We start from the raw sequence: 20929 nt of genomic DNA, 5'->3' as shown, positions 1-20929 counted from the left end.
AAAAGACAGTGACGGGCTGTGACGTTTACCACAACCAGGAAGACTCAAAGTTGCACAAAGCACACCGTACAAAGCTGGAGGGAGGTCTTTGCCCCTTTTCCAGTTACCAGGATCTGAATGGACATTCTAAACAGGAGAATCACCTGGACTGAGCCGGGAACCAATCAAAAGAACGACGACACAGAAATCCGTCTCAGTGACCCAGGAGCAACCCCAGGTGCAGGAGGTCAGGAAGGAGTCAGCCGAGCCAGGAGAAGTCAGTGTGGAGCAAGGGCTCAAACTCCTCACGCTGTTTCGAAAAACCAACAGTCAAAGTCTGCAGGCCCCAGCTCCTAAGCACTCCCTCATGGCTCCTGCAGGCACCAGCCAAGGCGACGGTCTCCCTGGAGAAGCAGCCCACTGGCTCCTGGCCAAGAGTTTTGAGTCTGAAAAAGGCAGCGACACACCACGCCAGACCCGTCACAGGACACACAGGCTGCAGACGAGGCCAGGAACGGCTGCCGGGAGAACGGGAAGATCACCTTTCCCAGGACGAGGTCCAACAGAGCATGACCACCCCAATTACCTGGGCCTCCGTGGCCGCCGCTTGTGGGCGGGCGCTGCCGGGCCACACAGGAGCCGCGCCAGGTCCCGCGTCGGCTAAAAACCACAGAGAAGGATGGAGGATTAGGCTTTCCTGCGAAGACACTGCTGAAGCAAAACAAAATCTTTGCGCCTTCCTTCCTTCCTTCCTTCATTCCCCATATCACACTCGTTTCTTGGAGGAACTGGATACTGACCCTAGGAACTCTGCATGCTAAGCCCGCATTCTCTCTACTGCTGAGCTACATATACCCTTCCCCCCAGAGCACACTAGTTTCTAGGCACAGAGAACAAGAAATGCCAGCCACGTTCACTAACTTACCCAGTGTATAATAAGCTCCGTGTGCTCCACCAACAGAGGTCAGTGTTTTATGATCCGTCAGATCCTGCGGAGCCACTTCTACTGTCTCAGTAGCATACTCCGGTTTTGTAATTTCGGGCTTAGTCGCCCCTTCCTAGGAACACAAAACAAGATAAATCAGGAACCGAACTTCAGATCATGTGCATACGCTTGGTCAGTCAGGTAGACAACAGTTATTTACCGAAGCTATCAGAACATAAGCCCTATCCTGGGAGAAGCTGGCGGTACAAGTAAAAGGCAGATTCTCCTCTCTGTTCTGCCAGAGGCACAGGATCCATGAAAACAAATCTGCACAGAAAAGTTTCAACAGCTCTACAACTGAGGTGAAAGGGTACAGTAACGCCACAAAAGACAGGAGAACCCGCTGCACGTGGATAGCTCAGGGAATGCTGGGAAGACCGCACTGTTTCGAAAAAGAGAGATCCAGCGCAGAGGGTGTATGTGGAGGGGATTTGGGGAAGGGCAGCCTGAGTAAAAGGAGCAGGTGGGAAACAGCGTAAAGCATTAAGGGAACTAGACCACTGTTACTGGCGGTGGAATGGGAAAACAAAACATGCTGCCTTGTAAATGAAACATCACTTTATTAATTTCAAGTGAGGACGGCTCAAACAAGAACCAACTCCAAGATACACCTAACTTTCCCAGGGATGAATTTCTTTTCAATATCCTCTAATAAACTGTAAGGGAAAGATCCTGAAAAATAGAATGCCCACACAGACACTGATTTCACTAGGTGAGTCTGGAAAACGAACACAAGTGCATTATCCAGTCCTACGGCATTAAGCACAGAATCACATCCCAAATTGTAAGTTAAAAGCATAAGTCAAAAATTCTCATCAGCAGATGCAAACGTGAAAATGCACACTCACACCAACCCCCGGTTTATGTCTCAGAATCCCCTGGTATTTATATAGTCACACAAGGACATTAACAACAAGAGACTGTACCTCATCCCAGGAAGGTTCTCTTCCTCTCTCTTCTGTAAAGTGATGCACTGACACACCATCTGTAAAAGGTAGTTACAGGTACATTAATGAGAATATTCACGAATGTATATTAAAACAACCATGTGCGTCTATCTCCGTTCGTGGATGTGTCAAAACAAAAGTGGCAGAAATGACTTTCAAAGAGTTAGAGCATTTTCTGAAAAAATGCTTAAGTCACGGTTGGGATATAATTCAAACCAAGTAGTAAGAGGAAAACACGTAAAAAGAATGGATATGGGCGGTGGGTATGAGCACTATATATTTCTAACATTTGAAGTTTGTTTTTGTTTTTTCTTTCCTTATGTTTTTAAATGGAAGTACCGGGAATGAGCACACGGAATTCGGCATGCTAATCAAGCATTCTATTTACCAGAAACCAATGTCCTTCCCCGAGTCAACTAGCTTCTCGTCATAGATAAAATAAAAGACAAAACACTCTTTCACGTTTCACTGCCTTACAAAACATGTTAGTTTGCTGAAGCGCAAAAGATCTTTGAGGCCTTCTTCCCCGTATCACACTAAGTCTCACATGAGACCGAGTGGGAGACAGGTATCAGGACCCTTGACTGAAGAGACCACAGGCCCCGGGTTCGGGTGTTTCTTCCATAACCGATCATTGGCTGTGGAAGGTCAGGGCTCCACTCGCTGCAGACAGTGACAGGGGCGGGCTTGTCCTCCAGGGAGCCCGGAACGTGGTGTCTGTTGAAGGCCCGTGTGCAGAACCGACACGTCTGCCCTCCGTCAGAGGACCCTCTTTCCCTCTACAACAGACACCTCCCTCCCCAGGGCAGGACAAGGAAAGCGTGGTCCATCAAGTGCGTCTGCTAAGGGACAAGAGGGACACGGCCGTGAGCCCATTCACGGCCGCCCGTGCACGGGGAAGCCCCGGAGAGCGATCTGCCCTTCTTCTGCAGTGACTCAAGGAAGAAACAGAGGACTCTGCTTTCCTCTTACCGAGCAGAGCAGCTGGCGGTGGGGGGCGAGGTTGCACAGGGCACCAAGGGGGACCAGGTGCATGTGCCCAGCTGGGCGACGACGGGCCGAACCCGGGGCAGTCCACGCAGGCTGGTCCTCGGAAAGGTTGGGGCCCTCCGGCCCACGGGGTGACCTGCAGGACAGAAGGGAGGGCTGGGTTGGATGACAGACAATAGCGCCAACACCGACAAGAGGCGAAACCCAACGCAGCAGCCGTCGGCACCGGGCACCCTCCCCTCCACCGGGTGCCCAGAGAGCAGCACGGTGCCACACACTCCGCCCAGCCCTCTGGGGCCTGCCTGCAGCCTGGGCCACACAGGGGGACACGGGGATACGACCCTAATGCCGCACGTCGCCGCCGCCGCTGTCTCCAATTGGAGGAAGCCAAGGGTCCTCCTGCCCGAGAGGCTGCACACAGAGCTTCCAGCACACGGGCAAACAAGCGCCTTCCCAACAGCCAGCTGCTCTGGGCGGGACGGCCCTACACGCCACCTTCCCCAGCTCCACGCAAGTTTGCCCGGCGCGAACCAGGAACACGGATACGGGACGGAACTGAAGAGCTCATTCTCCACACGAGCAAGCAGAGCCGCACCAGAGTCACCGGTCTGCCTGCAGGGCTCTGCCTGCAGGACCCTGCCAGGCCCTCTCTGCCCCCTCCTCACAAAGGGCCCTCCTCAGCCCCGCAGGGGCTGCCCCTGGGCGCAAAGAGCACTGGAGTGTTGGGCATCCCGGAGTCCTGCGGCGGAGCTGGCCAAGGGCTCCTGAGGGGACAAGGCTGTCCTCAGAAGGGACTCAGGCTCCGCTACAATCATCCCTATCCTCAGGGACGTCTGGAATTTACGTTCGCTACGGAACGCACCCTAACTGCGTGCTACGGGAAAGTGACGTGTGGAGTCTCAACCACACACCTGACACCAAAGGGACTGTACCAGCTCGTGCGCAAAACCCCACGGTGTGCCATGAGACCGACGAGCAGCTCTGACAGCTTCCAGGGCAGGCCCGACCCGGCGCAGGGTGGGGGACAAACACAACTTACACACTCTGGTGCGCATCGGAATTCCCCCGCAGGGAAGGAGGCATTTTCACGGCGGGCTCTTTCCCTTCCAGCCTCTATTCCCTACTACAAACGCACCATCTCCGAGAGCCAGGCTTTTCTGCCCAGAGTACAACTGGAGGCAGCGGCCAAGACACACTTACCTCCCGAGAAAAGACAGTGACGGGCTGTGACGTTTACCACACCCAGGAAGACTCAAAGTTGCACAAAGCACACCGTACAAAGCTGGAGGGAGGGCTTTGCCCCTTTTCCAGTTACCAGGATCTGAATGGACATTCTAAACAGGAGAATCACCTGGCCTGACCCGGGAAACCAGTCAAAAGAACGACAACACAGAAATCCGTCTCAGTGACCCAGGAGCAACCCCAGGTGCAGGAGGTCAGGAAGGAGTCAGCCGAGCCAGGAGAAGTCAGTGTGGAGCGAGGGCTCACACTAATCACGCTGTTTCGAGAAAACCACAGAGAAACTCTGCGGGCGCCGGCTCCTAAGCACTCCCTCATGGCTCCTGCAGGCACCAGCCAAGGCGAAGGGCTCCCAGGAAAAGCAGACCACTGGCTCCTGGGCAAGAGTTTTGAGTCTGAAAAAGGCAGCGACACGCCACCCCAGACCCGTCACAGGACACACAGGCTGCAGACGAGGCCAGGAACGGCTGCCGGGAGAACAGGAAGATCACCATTCCCAGGACGAGGACCAACAGAGCATGACCACCGCACTTACCAGGGCCTCCGGTGCCGCCGCAGGAAGGCGGGTGCTGCCGGGCCACACCGGAGCCGCGCCAGGTCCCGCTTCGGCTAAAAACCTCAGAAAAGGATGGAGGATTAGGCTTCCTGCGAAGATACTTCTGAAGCAAAACAAAACCTTTGCGCCTTCCTTTCTTCCTTCCTTCCTTCCCCGTATCACACTCGTTTCTTGGAGGAACTGGATACTGACCCCAGTAACTCCTGCATGCTAAGCCCGCATTCTCTCTACTGCTGAGCTACATATACCCTTCCTCCCAGGGCACACTAATTTCTAGGCACAGAGAACAAGTAATGCCAGCCACGTTCACTAACTTACCCAGTGTATAATAAGCTCCGTGTGCTCCACCAACAGAGGTAAGTGTTTTATGATCCGTCAGCTCCTGCGGAGCCACTTCTACAGTCTCAGTAGCATACTCCGGTTTTGTAATCTCGGGCTTAGTCGCCCCTTCCTAGGAACAAAATACAAGATAATTCAGGAACCGAACTTCAGATCATGTGCATACGCTTAGTCAGTCAGGTAGACAACAGTTATTTACCGAAGCTATCAGAACATAAGCCCTATCCTGGGAGAAGCTGGCGGTACAAGTAAAAGGCAGATTCTCTTCTCTGTTCTGCCAGAGGCACAGGATCCATGAAAACAAATCAGCACAGAAAAGTTTCAACAGCTCTACATCTGAAGTGAACGGGTACAGTAACGCCACAAAGGACAGGAGAGTCCGCTGCACGTGGATAGCTCAGGGAATGCTGGGAAGACTGCACTGTTTCATAAAAGAGAGATCCACTGCAGAGGGGGGATGTGGAGGGGCTTTGGGGAAGGGCAGCCTGAGTAAAAGGAGCAGGTGGGAAACAGCGTAAGGCATTAAGGGAACTAGACCACTGTTACTGGCGGTGGAATGGGAAGACAAAACATGCTGCCTTGAAAATGAAACATCACTTAATTAATTTCAAGTGAGGACGGCTAAAACAAGAACCAACTGCAAGATACACCTAACTTTCCCAGGGATAAATTTCTTTTCAATATCCTCTAATAAACTCTATGGGTAAGACCCTGAAAAAAAGAATGCCCACACAGACATTGGTTTCACTAGGTGAGTCTGGAAATTGAACACAAGTGCATTATCCAGTCGTACGGAATTAAGCACAGAATCACATCCTAAACTATAATTTAAAAGCATAAGTAAAAATTTCTCATCAGCAGATGCAAACGTGAAACTGCACACTCACACCAACCCCCTGTTTATGTCTCAGAATCCCCTGGTACTTATATAGTCACACAAAGACATTAACAACAAGAGACTGTACCTCATCCCAGGAAGATTCTCTTCCTTTCTCTTCTGTAAAGTGGCGCACTGACACACCATCTGTAAATGGTAGTTACATGTACATTAATGAGAATATTCACAAATGTATATTAAAACCAACATGTGCGTCTATCTCCGTTCGTGGATGTGTCAAAACAAAAGTGGCAGAAAAGACTTTCAAAGAGTTAGAGCATTTTCTGAAAAAAATGCTTAAGTCACTGTTGGGATATATTTCAAACCAAGTAGTAAGAGGAAAACACGTAAAAAGAATGGATATGGGAGTTGGGTTTGCGCACTATGTATTTCTAACATTTGAAGTTTGCTCTTGTTTTTGTTTTCTCTTTTCTTCTGTTTTTAAATGGAGGTACCGGGAATGAGCACATGGAATTCGGCATGCTAAGCAAGCATTCTATTTACCACTAACCTATGTCCTTCCCCGAGTCAACTAGCTTCTCGGCATAGATAAAATAAAAGACAAAACACTCTTTCACGGTTCACTGCCTTACAAAACATGTTAGTTTGCTGAAGCGCAAAAGATCTTTGAGTCCTTCTTCCCCGTATCACACTAAGTCTCACATCAGACCGAGTGGGAGACAGGTCTCAGGACCCTTGACTGAAGAGACCACAGGCCCCGGGTTCGGGTGATTCTTCCATAAACGATCATCGGCTGTGGAATATCAGGGCTCGACTCGCAGCATACAATGACAGGGGCGGGCTTGTCCCCCAGGGAGCCCGGAACTTGGTGTCTGTTGAAGGCCCGTGTGCAGAACCGACACGTCTGCCCTCCGTCAGAGGTCCCTCTTTCCCTCTACAACAGACACCTCCCTCCCCAGGGCAGGACGGGGATGACGCGGTCCATCAAGTGCGCCTGCTAAGGGACCAGAGGGACACGGCCGTGAGCCCAGTCACGGCCGCCCCTGCACGGGGAAGCCCCGGAAAGCGATCTGCACTTCTTCTGCAGTGACTCAAGGAAGAAACAGAGGACTCTGCTTTCCTCTTACCGAGCGGAGAATCTGGCGGTGGGGGGCGAGGTTGCACAGGGCACCAAGGGGGACCAGGTTCAGGGGCCCAGCTGGGCGACGACGGGCCGCACCCGGGGCAGGCCACGCAGGCTAGCCCTCGGAAAGTTTGGGGCCCTCCGGCCCACGGGGTGACCTGCAGGACAGAAGGGAAGGCTGGGTTGGATGACAGACAAAATCGCCAACATCGACAAGAGCCGAAACCCAACGCAGCAGCTGTCGGCACCGGGCACCCTCCCCTCCACCGGGTGCCCAGAGAGCAGCACGGTGCCACACGCTCCGCCCAGCCCTCTGGGGCCTGCCTGCAGCCTCGGCCGCACAGGGGGATACGGGGATATGACCCTAACGCCGCACGTCGCCGCCGCCGCTGTCTCCAAGTGGAGGAAGCCAAGGGTCATCCTGCCAGAGAGGCTGCTCACAGAGCTTCCAGCACACGGGCAAACTAGCGCCTTCCCAACAGCCAGCCGCTCTGGGCGGGACGACCCTCCCCGCCACCTTCCCCAGCTCCACGCAAGCTTGCCCGGCGCGGAACAGTAACACGGAGACGGGACGGAAGTAAAGAGCTCATTCTCCAAACGAGCAAGCAGAGCCGCTGTAGGGTCACCGCTCTGCTTGCAGGGCTCTGCCTGCAGGACCCTGCCAGGCCCTCGCTGACCCCTCCTCACAAAGGGCCCTCCTCCGCCCCGCAGGGGCTGCCCCTGGGCGCAAAGAGCACTGAGGACCTGGGCATCTCGTAGTCCTGCAGCAGAGCTGGCCAAGGGCTCCTGAGGGGACAAGGCTGTCCTCAGAAGGGACTCAGGCTCCGCTACAATCATCCCTATCCTCAGGGACGTCTGGATTTTACGTTCGCTACGGAACGCACCCTACGTGCGTGCTACGGGAGAGTGACGTGGGGAGTCTCAACCCCACACCTGACACCAAAGGGACTGTACCAGCTCATGCGCAAAACCCCACGGTTTGCCATGAGACCGACGAGCAGCTCTGACAGATTCCAGGGCAGGACCGACCCGGCGCAGGGTGGGGGACAAACACAACGTACGCCCTCTGGTGCGCATCGGAATTCCCCCGCAGGGAAGGAGGCATTTTCACGGCGGGCTCTTTCCCTTCCAGCCTCTATTCCCTACTACAAACGCACCATCTCCGAGAGCCAGGCTTTTCTGCCCAGAGTACAACTGGAGGCAGCGGCCAAGACACACTTACCTCCCGAGAAAAGACAGTGACGGGCTGTGACTTTTACCACACCCAGGAAGACTCAAAGTTGCACAAAGCACACCGTACAAAGCTGGAGGGAGGGCTTTGCCACTTTTCCAGTTACCAGGATCTGAATGGACATTCTAAACAGGAGAATCACCTGGCCTGAGCCGGGAAACCAGTCAAAAGAACGACGACACAGAAATCCGTCTCAGTGACCCAGGAGCAACCCCAGGTGCAGGAGGTCAGGAAGGAGTCAGCCGAGCCAGGAGAAGTCAGTGAGGAGAAAGGGCTCACACTCCTCACGCTGTTTCGAGAAACCAACAGTCAAAGTCTGCAGGCCCCAGCTCCTAAGCACTCCCTCATGGCTCCTGCAGGCACCAGCCAAGGCGACGGTCTCCCTGGAGAAGCAGCCCACTGGCTCCTGGCCAAGAGTTTTGAGTCTGAAAAAGGCAGCGACACGCCACCCCAGACCCGTCACAGGACACACAGGCTGCAGACGAGGCCAGGAACGGCTGCCGGGAGAACAGGAAGATCACCATTCCCAGGACGAGGACCAACAGAGCATGACCACCGCACTTACCAGGGCCTCCGGTGCCGCCGCAGGAAGGCGGGCGCTGCCGGGCCACACCGGAGCCGCGCCAGGTCCCGCTTTGGCTAAAAACCTCAGAAAAGGATGGAGGATTAGGCTTCCTGCGAAGATACTTCTGAAGCAAAACAAAACCTTTGCGCCTTCCTTTCTTCCTTCCTTCCTTCCCCGTATCACACTCGTTTCTTGGAGGAACTGGATACTGACCCCAGTAACTCCTGCATGCTAAGCCCGCATTCTCTCTACTGCTGAGCTACATATACCCTTCCTCCCAGGGCACACTAATTTCTAGGCACAGAGAACAAGTAATGCCAGCCACGTTCACTAACTTACCCAGTGTATAATAAGCTCCGTGTGCTCCACCAACAGAGGTAAGTGTTTTATGATCCGTCAGCTCCTGCGGAGCCACTTCTACAGTCTCAGTAGCATACTCCGGTTTTGTAATCTCGGGCTTAGTCGCCCCTTCCTAGGAACAAAATACAAGATAATTCAGGAACCGAACTTCAGATCATGTGCATACGCTTAGTCAGTCAGGTAGACAACAGTTATTTACCGAAGCTATCAGAACATAAGCCCTATCCTGGGAGAAGCTGGCGGTACAAGTAAAAGGCAGATTCTCTTCTCTGTTCTGCCAGAGGCACAGGATCCATGAAAACAAATCAGCACAGAAAAGTTTCAACAGCTCTACATCTGAAGTGAACGGGTACAGTAACGCCACAAAGGACAGGAGAGTCCGCTGCACGTGGATAGCTCAGGGAATGCTGGGAAGACTGCACTGTTTCATAAAAGAGAGATCCACTGCAGAGGGGGGATGTGGAGGGGCTTTGGGGAAGGGCAGCCTGAGTAAAAGGAGCAGGTGGGAAACAGCGTAAGGCATTAAGGGAACTAGACCACTGTTACTGGCGGTGGAATGGGAAGACAAAACATGCTGCCTTGAAAATGAAACATCACTTAATTAATTTCAAGTGAGGACGGCTAAAACAAGAACCAACTGCAAGATACACCTAACTTTCCCAGGGATAAATTTCTTTTCAATATCCTCTAATAAACTCTATGGGTAAGACCCTGAAAAAAAGAATGCCCACACAGACACTGGTTTCACTAGGTGAGTCTGGAAATTGAACACAAGTGCATTATCCAGTCGTACGGAATTAAGCACAGAATCACATCCTAAACTATAATTTAAAAGCATAAGTAAAAATTTCTCATCAGCAGATGCAAACGTGAAACTGCACACTCACACCAACCCCCTGTTTATGTCTCAGAATCCCCTGGTACTTATATAGTCACACAAAGACATTAACAACAAGAGACTGTACCTCATCCCAGGAAGATTCTCTTCCTTTCTCTTCTGTAAAGTGGCGCACTGACACACCATCTGTAAATGGTAGTTACATGTACATTAATGAGAATATTCACAAATGTATATTAAAACCAACATGTGCGTCTATCTCCGTTCGTGGATGTGTCAAAACAAAAGTGGCAGAAAAGACTTTCAAAGAGTTAGAGCATTTTCTGAAAAAAATGCTTAAGTCACTGTTGGGATATATTTCAAACCAAGTAGTAAGAGGAAAACACGTAAAAAGAATGGATATGGGAGTTGGGTTTGCGCACTATGTATTTCTAACATTTGAAGTTTGCTCTTGTTTTTGTTTTCTCTTTTCTTCTGTTTTTAAATGGAGGTACCGGGAATGAGCACATGGAATTCGGCATGCTAAGCAAGCATTCTATTTACCACTAACCTATGTCCTTCCCCGAGTCAACTAGCTTCTCGGCATAGATAAAATAAAAGACAAAACACTCTTTCACGGTTCACTGCCTTACAAAACATGTTAGTTTGCTGAAGCGCAAAAGATCTTTGAGTCCTTCTTCCCCGTATCACACTAAGTCTCACATCAGACCGAGTGGGAGACAGGTCTCAGGACCCTTGACTGAAGAGACCACAGGCCCCGGGTTCGGGTGATTCTTCCATAAACGATCATCGGCTGTGGAATATCAGGGCTCGACACGCAGCATACAATGACAGGGGCGGGCTTGTCCCCCAGGGAGCCCGGAACTTGGTGTCTGTTGAAGGCCCGTGTGCAGAACCGACACGTCTGCCCTCCGTCAGAGGTCCCTCTTTCCCTCTACAACAGACACCTCCCTCCCCAGGGCAGGACGGGGATGACGCGGTCCATCAAGTGCACCTGCTAAGGGACCAGAGGTACACGGCCGTGAGCCCAGTCACGGCCGCCCCTGCACGGGGAAGCCCCGGAGAGCGATCTGCCCTTCTTCTGCAGTGACTCAAGGAAGAAACAGAGGACTCTGCTTTCCTCTTACCGAGCGGAGAATCTGGCGGTGGGGGGCGAGGTTGCACAGGGCACCAAGGGGGACCAGGTTCAGGGGCCCAGCTGGGCGACGACGGGCCGCACCCGGGGCAGGCCACGCAGGCTAGCCCTCGGAAAGTTTGGGGCCCTCCGGCCCACGGGGTGACCTGCAGGACAGAAGGGAAGGCTGGGTTGGATGACAGACAAAATCGCCAACATCGACAAGAGCCGAAACCCAACGCAGCAGCTGTCGGCACCGGGCACCCTCCCCTCCACCGGGTGCCCAGAGAGCAGCACGGTGCCACACGCTCCGCCCAGCCCTCTGGGGCCTGCCTGCAGCCTCGGCCGCACAGGGGGATACGGGGAAATGACCCTAACGCCGCACGTCGCCGCCGCCGCTGTCTCCAAGTGGAGGAAGCCAAGGGTCATCCTGCCAGAGAGGCTGCTCACAGAGCTTCCAGCACACGGGCAAACTAGCGCCTTCCCAACAGCCAGCCGCTCTGGGCGGGACGACCCTCCCCGCCACCTTCCCCAGCTCCACGCAAGCTTGCCCGGCGCGGAACAGTAACACGGAGACGGGACGGAAGTAAAGAGCTCATTCTCCAAACGAGCAAGCAGAGCCGCTGTAGGGTCACCGCTCTGCTTGCAGGGCTCTGCCTGCAGGACCCTGCCAGGCCCTCTCTGACCCCTCCTCACAAAGGGCCCTCCTCCGCCCCGCAGGGGCTGCCCCTGGGCGCAAAGAGCACTGAGGACCTGGGCATCCCGTAGTCCTGCAGCAGAGCTGGCCAAGGGCTCCTGAGGGGACAAGGCTGTCCTCAGAAATGACTCAGGCTCCGCTACAATCATCCCTATCCTCAGGGACGTCTGGATTTTACGTTCGCTACGGAACGCACCCTATGTGCGTGCTACGGGAGAGTGACGTGGGGAGTCTCAACCCCACACCTGACACCAAAGGGACTGTACCAGCTCATGCGCAAAACCCCACGGTTTGCCATGAGACCGACGAGCAGCTCTGACAGATTCCAGGGCAGGACCGACCCGGCGCAGGGTGGGGGACAAACACAACGTACGCCCTCTGGTGCGCATCGGAATTCCCCCGCAGGGAAGGAGGCATTTTCACGGCGGGCTCTTTCCCTTCCAGCCTCTATTCCCTACTACAAACGCACCATCTCCGAGAGCCAGGCTTTTCTGCCCAGAGTACAACTGGAGGCAGCGGCCAAGACACACTTACCTCCCGAGAAAAGACAGTGACGGGCTGTGACTTTTACCACACCCAGGAAGACTCAAAGTTGCACAAAGCACACCGTACAAAGCTGGAGGGAGGGCTTTGCCACTTTTCCAGTTACCAGGATCTGAATGGACATTCTAAACAGGAGAATCACCTGGCCTGAGCCGGGAAACCAGTCAAAAGAACGACGACACAGAAATCCGTCTCAGTGACCCAGGAGCTACCCCAGTTGCAGGAGGTCAGGAAGGAGTCAGCCGAGCCAGGAGAAGTCAGTGTGGAGAAAGGGCTCACACTCCTCACGCTGTTTCGAGAAACCAACTGTCAAAGTCTGCAGGCCCCAGCTCCTAAGCACTCCCTCATGGCTCCTGCAGGCACCAGCCAAGGCGACGGGCTCCCGGGAGAAGCAGCCCACTGGCTCCTGGCCAAGAGTTTTGAGTCTGAAAAAGGCAGCGACACGCCACCCCAGACCCGTCACAGGACACACAGGCTGCAGACGAGGCCAGGAATGGCTGCCGGGAGAACGGGAAGATCACCTTTCCCAGGACGAGGTCCAACAGAGCATGACCACCCCAATTACCTGGGCCTCCGTGGCCGCCGCTTGTGGGCGGGCGCTGCCGGGCCACACAGGAGCCGCGCCAGGTCCCGCGTCGGCTAAAAACCACAGAGAAGGATGGAGGATTAGGCTTTCCTGCGGAGACACTGCTGAAACGAAACAAAATCTTTGCGCCTTCCTTCCTTCCTTCCTTCCTTCCCCGTATCACACTCGTTTCTTGGAGGAACTGGATACTGACCCCAGGAACTCTGCATGCTAAGCCCGCATTCTCTCTACTGCTGAGCTACATATACCCTTCCCCCCAGAGCACACTAATTTCTAGGCACAGAGAACAAGAAATGCCAGCCACGTTCACAAACTTACCCAGTGTATAATAAGCTCCGAGTGCTCCACCAACAGAGGTCAGTGTTTTATGATCCGTCAGATCCTGCGGAGCCACTTCTACAGTCCCAGTAGCATACTCCGGTTTTGTAATCTCGGGCTTAGTCGCCCCTTCCTTGGAACACAAAACAAGATAAATCCGTAACCGAACTTTAGATAATGTGCATACGCTTAGTCAGTCAGGTAGACAACAGTTATTTTCCGAAGCTATCAGAACATAATCCCTATCCTGGGAGAAGCTGGCGTTACAAGTAAAAGGCAGATTCTCCTCTGTGTTCTGCCAGAGGCACAGGATGCATGAAAACAATTAAGCAAAGAAATGTTTCAACAGCTCTACAACTGAGGTGAACGGGTACAGTAACGCCACAAAGGACAGGAGAGCCCGCTGCACGTGGATAGCTCAGGGAATGCTGGGAAGACCGCACTGTTTCATAGAAGAGAGATCCAGTGCAGAGGGGGGATGTGGATGGGCTTTGGGGAAGGGCAGCCTGAGTAAAAGGAGCAGGTGGGAAACAGCGTAAGGCATTAAGGGAACTAGACCACTGTTACTGGCGGTGGAATGGGAAGAGAAAACATGCTGCCTTGAAAATGAAACATCACTTTATTAATTTCAAGTGAGGACGGCTCAAACAAGAACCAACTGCAAGATACACCTAACTTTCCCAGGGATGAATTTCTTTTCAATATCCTCAAATAAACTGTAAGGGTATGACCCTGAAAAAAATAATGCTCACACAGACACTGGTTTCACTAAGTGAGTCTGGAAAATGAACACAAGTGCATTATCCAGTCGTACGGAATTAAGCACAGAATCACATCCTAAAATTTAAGTTAAAAGCATAAGTCAAAAATTCTCCTCAGCAGATGCAAACGTGAAAATGCACACTCACACCAACCCCCGGTTTATGTCTCAGAATACCCTGGTACTTATATAGTCACACAAGGACATTAACAACAACAGACTTTACCTCATCCCAGGAAGATTCTCTTCCTCTCTCTTCTGTAAAGTGGCGCACTGACACACCATCTGTAAAAGTTAGTTACAGGTACATTAATTAGAATATTCACGAATGTATATTAAAACCAACATGTGCGTCTATCTCCGTTCGTGGATGTGTCAAAACAAAAGTGGCAGAAAGTACTTTCAAAGAGTTAGAGCATTTTCTGAAAAAAATGCTTAAGTCAAGGTTGGGATATATTTCAAACCAAGTAGTAAGAGGAAAACACGTAAAAATAATGGATATACAAGTTGGGTTTGCGCACTATGTATTTCTAACATTTGAAGTTTGCTCTTGTTTTGGTTTCTCTTTTCTTCTGTTTTTAAATTGAGGTACCGGCAATGAGCACACGGAATTCGGCATGCTAAGCAAGCATTCTATTTACCACTAACCTATGTCCTTCCCCGAGTCAACTAGCTTCTCGGCATAGATAAAATAAAAGACAAAACACTCTTTCACGGTTCACTGCCCTACAAAACATGTTAGTTTGCTGAAGCGCAAAAGATGTTTGAGTCCTTCTTCCCAGTATCAAACTAAGTCTCACATCAGACCGAGTGGGAGACAGGTCTCAGAACCCTTGACTGAAGAGACCACAGGCCCCGGGTTCGGGTGTTTCTTCCATAACCGATCATCGGCTGTGGAAGGTCAGGGCTCCACTCGCTGCAGACAGTGACAGGGGCGGTCTTGTCCTCCAGGGAGCCCGGAACTTGGTGTCTGTTGAAGGCCCGTGTGCAGAACCGACAGGTCTGCCCTCCGTCAGAGGACCCTCTTTCCCTCTACAACAGACACCTCCCTCCCCAGGGCAGGACGGGGAAGACGCGGTCCATCACATGCGCCTGCTAAGGGACCAGAGGGACACGGCCGTGAGCCCAGTCACGGCCGCCCGTGCACGGGGAAGCCCCGGAGAGCGATCTGCCCTTCTCCTGCAGTGACTCAAGGAAGAAACAGAAGACTCTGCTTTCCTCTTACCGAGTGGAGCAGCTGGCGGTGGGGGGCGAGGTTGCACAGGGCACCAAGGGGGACCAGGTGCAGGTACCCATCTGGGCGACGACGGGCCGCACCCTGGGCAGGCCACGCATTCTTGTCCTCGGAATGGTTGGGGCCCTCCGGCACACGGGGTGACCTGCAGGACAGAAGGGATGGCTTTGTTGAATGACAGACAATAGCGCCAACACCGACAAGAGCCAAAACCCAACGCAGCATTCGTCGGCACCTTGCACCCTCCCCTGCACTGTGTGCCCAATTGGCAGCTATGCTGCATTATCTCCTTCATCCCTGGGCCTGCGTGCATCCTGGGCTTCTCAGTAAACTTTGGCGATAAAATACTTTTACCAAACTTCACTGTGATGACTGGCATACTTTTCCCCTAATTCCCAATCCACAGGCAAAGGCAGGAATTGTTTGTTCAAAAAGGAAATTCTAGTTCCAGAGATTATTCAATACAAAATGACCACCACAACACAACTGAGTAAAATTACTTACTTTGGTTTCCTCTGCCTCCTGAGCCGGAAAGGCGGTTCCATTCCTAACAGGGTTGCCATCCCTCTGTGAAGCTGTAAAGGGAGAGCAGCGCTGAAGGCAGATTCTATCTGACAGATGCCGTGCGGTGGAAGCACGAGCCGAGCCTTCCGTGCCCTCCTCCAAGAGCTCTCACTTCTGCCCACGCCCTTGTCTCTTCACAGAGGCCGCAGGTCTCCTTCTCACCTCAGTTGTCCACGAGGACGAGGGGAGACTGGACCCCTGTCCCATGACGAGGACACCACAGGGCCTTGATTCAGGTGTTTTCATAGCTAATCCCGCTGGATGTGGTCTCAGGGCTCAGATCCCTGTCAACCAACACTTACACAGTGGACTCACATCACACTTCAGGGCAAATCAGTCTGTATACAGATTATACATTAAAGTAAGAAGGGTCTTTCATAGGAAGAGTATCAACAACCCCTGACTGTGAGCTCCACCTCTTCCTCCTCAGCCTGTTGGTAAACTGTTAAAAGACTTCTCTCTGACAGCGCATGTCTTGTATCAGTGACCAGATGTCACGTAAACATTTATGAAAGAAGCCTCAATGACTCATGTTGTAATAATTGGCAAAAGAATGGTGAGTTACATGGAGTAGCTGGTGGGAGACTTTAGAGTTACACATTAACTCTGGGAGAGGGAGGCTACGTAGTCATGTCACTTACTAACTGGCCTCTCTAGGTCGCTGTGCAAGCTTTTTTATAAGAACGAAGGGACCTGCAAAATTAGTGAAGAAATGCCTGCTGCCTTAAAGCAGATCTTGAATAGAATATTTATCCTCCAAGGCAAATGAAGAAAAATATTTTTCTCGTTATGACATACTGCCTTCATTCTAAAACGTCATCCATGTTATTTTCCTGAAATAAGAAGAAAATTCAGCCTTCAAAACCGTGTCCAGGCGGGAAGAGAGGGCTGACGCTCATGTCTTCTAGTGCATAGAAACCAGCCATGCCAGCCACGCCAGGCAACCAAGAGACTGGGGGGCGGCCTGCAGTCCCTGGAGGGGCATGAGCTCCACCACTCACAGGGAACAGAGCCCTGCTGGCTGATGGCATGTAAAGAAAACAGCATCTTGTCACCCAGCTGTGAAACTGTTCCCCACAGTGAGTGTGTGGTGTGGTGTCCAGGAAACCCGACAAATACCCATGGGGAAAAGCAGCCCACTGGGCAGCTCCTGCTGCAGAAATGGAGCTGCCGCAATTCACAGTGCACTCCTTACCTCTCAGGGGAGGTTGCAGCCTGTACGGTCCTCCTGGGGTGGGCTCCTGCCTCATGTATTCCTCTGCCTGCCTCCATCTGCAGATTGCATCCAATCTTAAAGATAAAGAATGGCTTCAATACAAATTACACCACCAATTCCTCTACTAGGCACAAAACAACCAGTCCTTAAAAATCTCAAAACACCCGTAAAAATGTGTCAAAATTCTGTACCTCTGTTTCAGGTGGGCAACTTCCCTTCTCAGCTCAGAGGATTTTTCCCTTCTCAGGTCAGAGTTTTCCCTTCTCAGGTCAGAGTTTTCCCTTCTCAATTCAGAGATTTCCCTCTCCAGCTCCTGAGCCCTGAGCTGTGGGAGAAAAACACATCCACGTTCAGTTGTGGCCGACTGTGCACAAAGGGAAGGAAGGAAACAAATTCTTACCGAGCTGTCTTGGGCCTTCTTCTCGGCAAGAGTGACCTGAAAAAGTCAACACATCAAGAAACACCCCATGGCTAGGGGTTCTCAGGGCCACAATAACTGTCTGCATCAGGTGCTGAGGACTCGGTGTGTCAGGAGGAAGGCAGGTTACCTGGTGTCTCCAAATGATCTCTGCTTCCCGCATTTGCCCGTGACATTCTTCAAGTCTTATCCTATGAGTTACAAATTGTTCCATCAGAGAAGACACAATGCTGGGTATGCTGTTAAATAATCTGCCCCAGTCCATGTTATCTGCACTGCACACTCACACACATCATCTCACCGCTCAAGACACACTGCACACGGCTGCAGAAGCACAGCAGGTGCAAAGCTGTCGCTGCAGCCACTCCTTCCGTCACTGTTACTGAACGCCTGCCCGGTTCTGTGCTGACACATTTCCCCCTCCTGTTCTCAGCATTTCCCTCACGTGTCCTGTGCTGAGCATCTTTCATCACAAAGCTTGATTCTTCCTTTCCTTACATCCTGACCCTACTTCTTACACCTGGGTCTCCCCAGCAGCACGGGGATGTTTATTGGTCCGACTGACGCTACACTAAACTGCTATCCTCAGGGTGAGAACGGTTTATAGCACCTTCAGAAACATCTCTGTGAACCGTCTCTCCTCTCAGTCTGGCCAGCACTGGGACCAGGAAATTCTTAGTAACTTAATACTTTTTAAAGTTAAACGTTTAACTTAACATATGTAAAACTTAACACATTTCCTCCTGTGTGAAGCCATGTATACAAATGTCTTTTGTTTGGGTCAGTTTATGATATTGTGTCTAAACATTTTAGAAAAGTTTTCAAAAAATCCAACAGGTGTTTTCAGAGCCGCAGGTGCAGAGGAGCTGAACTCACTTGTACCATCTTGTCTCCTCTTCAGCCAATTTTGCCTCCTCCTTTGCTGCCAACAGCTGCTGCTTTCCCACCAGCTCACATCCGTTCATGTCCACCTTCCTGAGAGGGGAAAGAAACTCTGAAATTCTGCCAGTTTCCCTCCCAGAAACTGGAAGGGAAGAATTCCATGTTCCTTTCGCCCTGCCCCATAAATGCTCAGGCTGATAAATACAGAGGAAAGAATTAAAGTACCCCCACTAATAAATATGAAAAAGCTACACTCAGGCCTCTGGCAAGTGTTTGGTATCTGGGCTTCCCTTCAGCGTCCCCACCCCTAATCATTTATGCATAAACACACAGGAAAAGCCCACGTGAGGTGTGCTCTGTGCCCCCCCACCAGGCTTAGGCTCCTGTGCCTGGGACAGCACGAGCTCACTGTGTTTCAACGTGGGAATCAGGGTCTGACCAAGTCATCACAACCAAACACATTAGGGTAAAGCAAGCGTTCATGACTTGTTTGATTTCTCCCACAGAGAGCCCAGATTTCAGTCAAAACCTGGAGCAAAACCTGATCCTTTAGGAAATATAAGGAAATGTTTGTTTTTGAAAGCAGGTTAATGGGTGTGATGTCCATGACCTCTCCCTGAGAATGACAGGAAACTATGGACAAATTATGAAATCCATGATCAAATGTACCAAATTGCTAACAAGCCAGAAAGGGACATGAGGCCAAGATGGAGAAGAAGAAAGCCCAGGACTGGGCCCACCTTCCCCGGGGGTCATCCGGTAACTGCAGAGGAAACCACTGAGATGCAGAGCAGCCCGGCAGCCGGTGCCCCCTACGCACAGGCCCCGCAGTCAGGCAGATGGAGCTCACTGTCCGTCAGTGAAGGTGATCCCTAGAGAGACCCACAGGACTTAGCTGGGATCCACAAGAGCTACATGCCAGAAACAAAGGTGGACAGGAGACACACGGGCCTCATGAAAGCTGGCTGCACTGACTGATCTCAGCTGCTAACCGGGTTAACAGGATGTAGCGCTGCTGGCGCCCTGAACACCTGCCAGCTGTAATGCCCACCTTCTCTGCAGCAAGTTAACCTCACACGAGGCCTCAAATATTCTCTATTTTCTACCCAATGTCTAGAGTTTATTAAAAATGATAGACACATGGCAGGTCATGACACTTTGATGTGGTTGAAACCTAAGGACAATAAAAATGGACCTAGGGGGATCCAGATAATGAAGTGACTAAATCTGGTCCAAGAACCCACTAAAATCTCAAACTAAATACAAACAAGACTCTGGTAACCAGTTAGAATGAACAGAAGCAGCAGATTACAGAAATCAAGGTCGAAAAATAAATGCACATCTGTACTGATTGAATATGGTAAAGAAAATATGGTGGTAAGTATTCTGAAATGTATTACAATATCCACATAACTCCACACATTCATTCACACATTGTCATAATTAACACAGGAATGTCTTACCCTTCAGTGTCCATAGATCTCTGTCCACTGATTTCATCAAGGACGTGTACTTTCTTCACCTGCCTTTGGAAACCGTCTTCCTCACGTTCTTTCAGAGATCCCGATGCAGCATGGTGGTCTTGAATTTTCTTTTTACCCTCTATAAACATAAAACAACTGGCTTTGTGTGTGCACATGTGCACTCAAGAGCTTGGCTGTGCTGGGGAGTGGAGAAAGGAGAGAATTCTGAAGGCAGGAGTCCCCTTTTTACCTTCCCAGTGCAAATTCATTGCTATTACAGGCATGTTTCATTTTATTGCCCTCCCTGGTAATGCATATTTTTAAACAATTGAAGATTTGTAACAACCCTGAGTACAGCAATTCCATTGGTGACATTTTTTTCTGGCAGCATTTGCTCATTTCTTATCTCTGTGTCACATTTTTGTAGTTCCTGAAATATTTGGTTTTTTATCATTTTAATTAAAACAGGCATGACATTTCTTTAAGGCAAAGCCTAATCCAGCGGAAGTCCCTAGTTCTCAGCAATTCTATAAACCCTGAGAGAGGTGAAGAGGCTTCAGAAGAAAAGTGTGAAGCCAGCAGGGGTTGGCCCATGAAGTTTAAGGCAAGATTCCATCTCCACTGCATACCTGTGCAAGGTAAGGCGGGAAGAGTTGACCCAGAGGCTGCTGCAAGTGCTCCAGGAGATGAAGCTAAGGCAGCTAATGAAGGTGGCTGCACTAAACAACAGGTTTTCAATGCAGAGAACTGCAAGGGGAGGCACCCAGCACCATCACAGCTGGAGAGAAGTCAGCGCCTGGCATCAAGGCTTCAATGGACAGGCTGATTTTCCCGTTAGCGGCTAACGAAGCCAATATTCATTTAACATTATGAAAATCCTATGTCCCATGAGAATCAGGTGAAATCTACTCTGTGCTCTATAAATAGAACAAAGCCTGAATGACAGCACATCTATTTACAACATGAATATTTTAGCCCATTGTTGAGACCTACTGCTCAGAAAACAAAACAAAACACCCAAAAAAAATTCTTTCAAAATATTACTGCTCATGGACAATGCACAAGTCATCCAGGAGCTCTGATGGAGATGCATGAGATGAATGCTGTTTCCATGCTTAACATGACATCTATTCTGCAGCCCATG

General features: G+C 51.2%; 1 protein-coding gene across 1 annotated transcript; it reads right to left on the bottom strand.

The window, feature by feature from the left end:
- Positions 1-11796: 11796 nt before the first annotated feature.
- On the bottom strand, positions 11797-19961 carry LOC135320779 (melanoma inhibitory activity protein 2-like). Its single transcript, XM_064483865.1, has 10 exons — positions 19786-19961; positions 18317-18415; positions 17571-17631; positions 17423-17458; positions 17214-17347; positions 17002-17096; positions 15747-15817; positions 15301-15387; positions 12910-12983; positions 11797-11899 (listed from the first exon to the last, which is right to left on the bottom strand). Exons 1-10 carry the CDS (start codon positions 19959-19961, stop codon positions 11797-11799), a joined length of 936 nt encoding a protein of 311 aa, XP_064339935.1.
- Positions 19962-20929: the final 968 nt, after the last annotated feature.

The sequence above is a fragment of the Camelus dromedarius genome, unplaced genomic scaffold (assembly GCF_036321535.1).
Source record: "Camelus dromedarius isolate mCamDro1 unplaced genomic scaffold, mCamDro1.pat HAP1_SCAFFOLD_121, whole genome shotgun sequence".
NCBI classification, from domain to species: Eukaryota; Metazoa; Chordata; class Mammalia; order Artiodactyla; family Camelidae; genus Camelus; species Camelus dromedarius.
The sequence above is the reverse complement of the archived record's forward strand: the minus strand, read 5'-3'. Positions and strand labels throughout refer to the sequence as shown.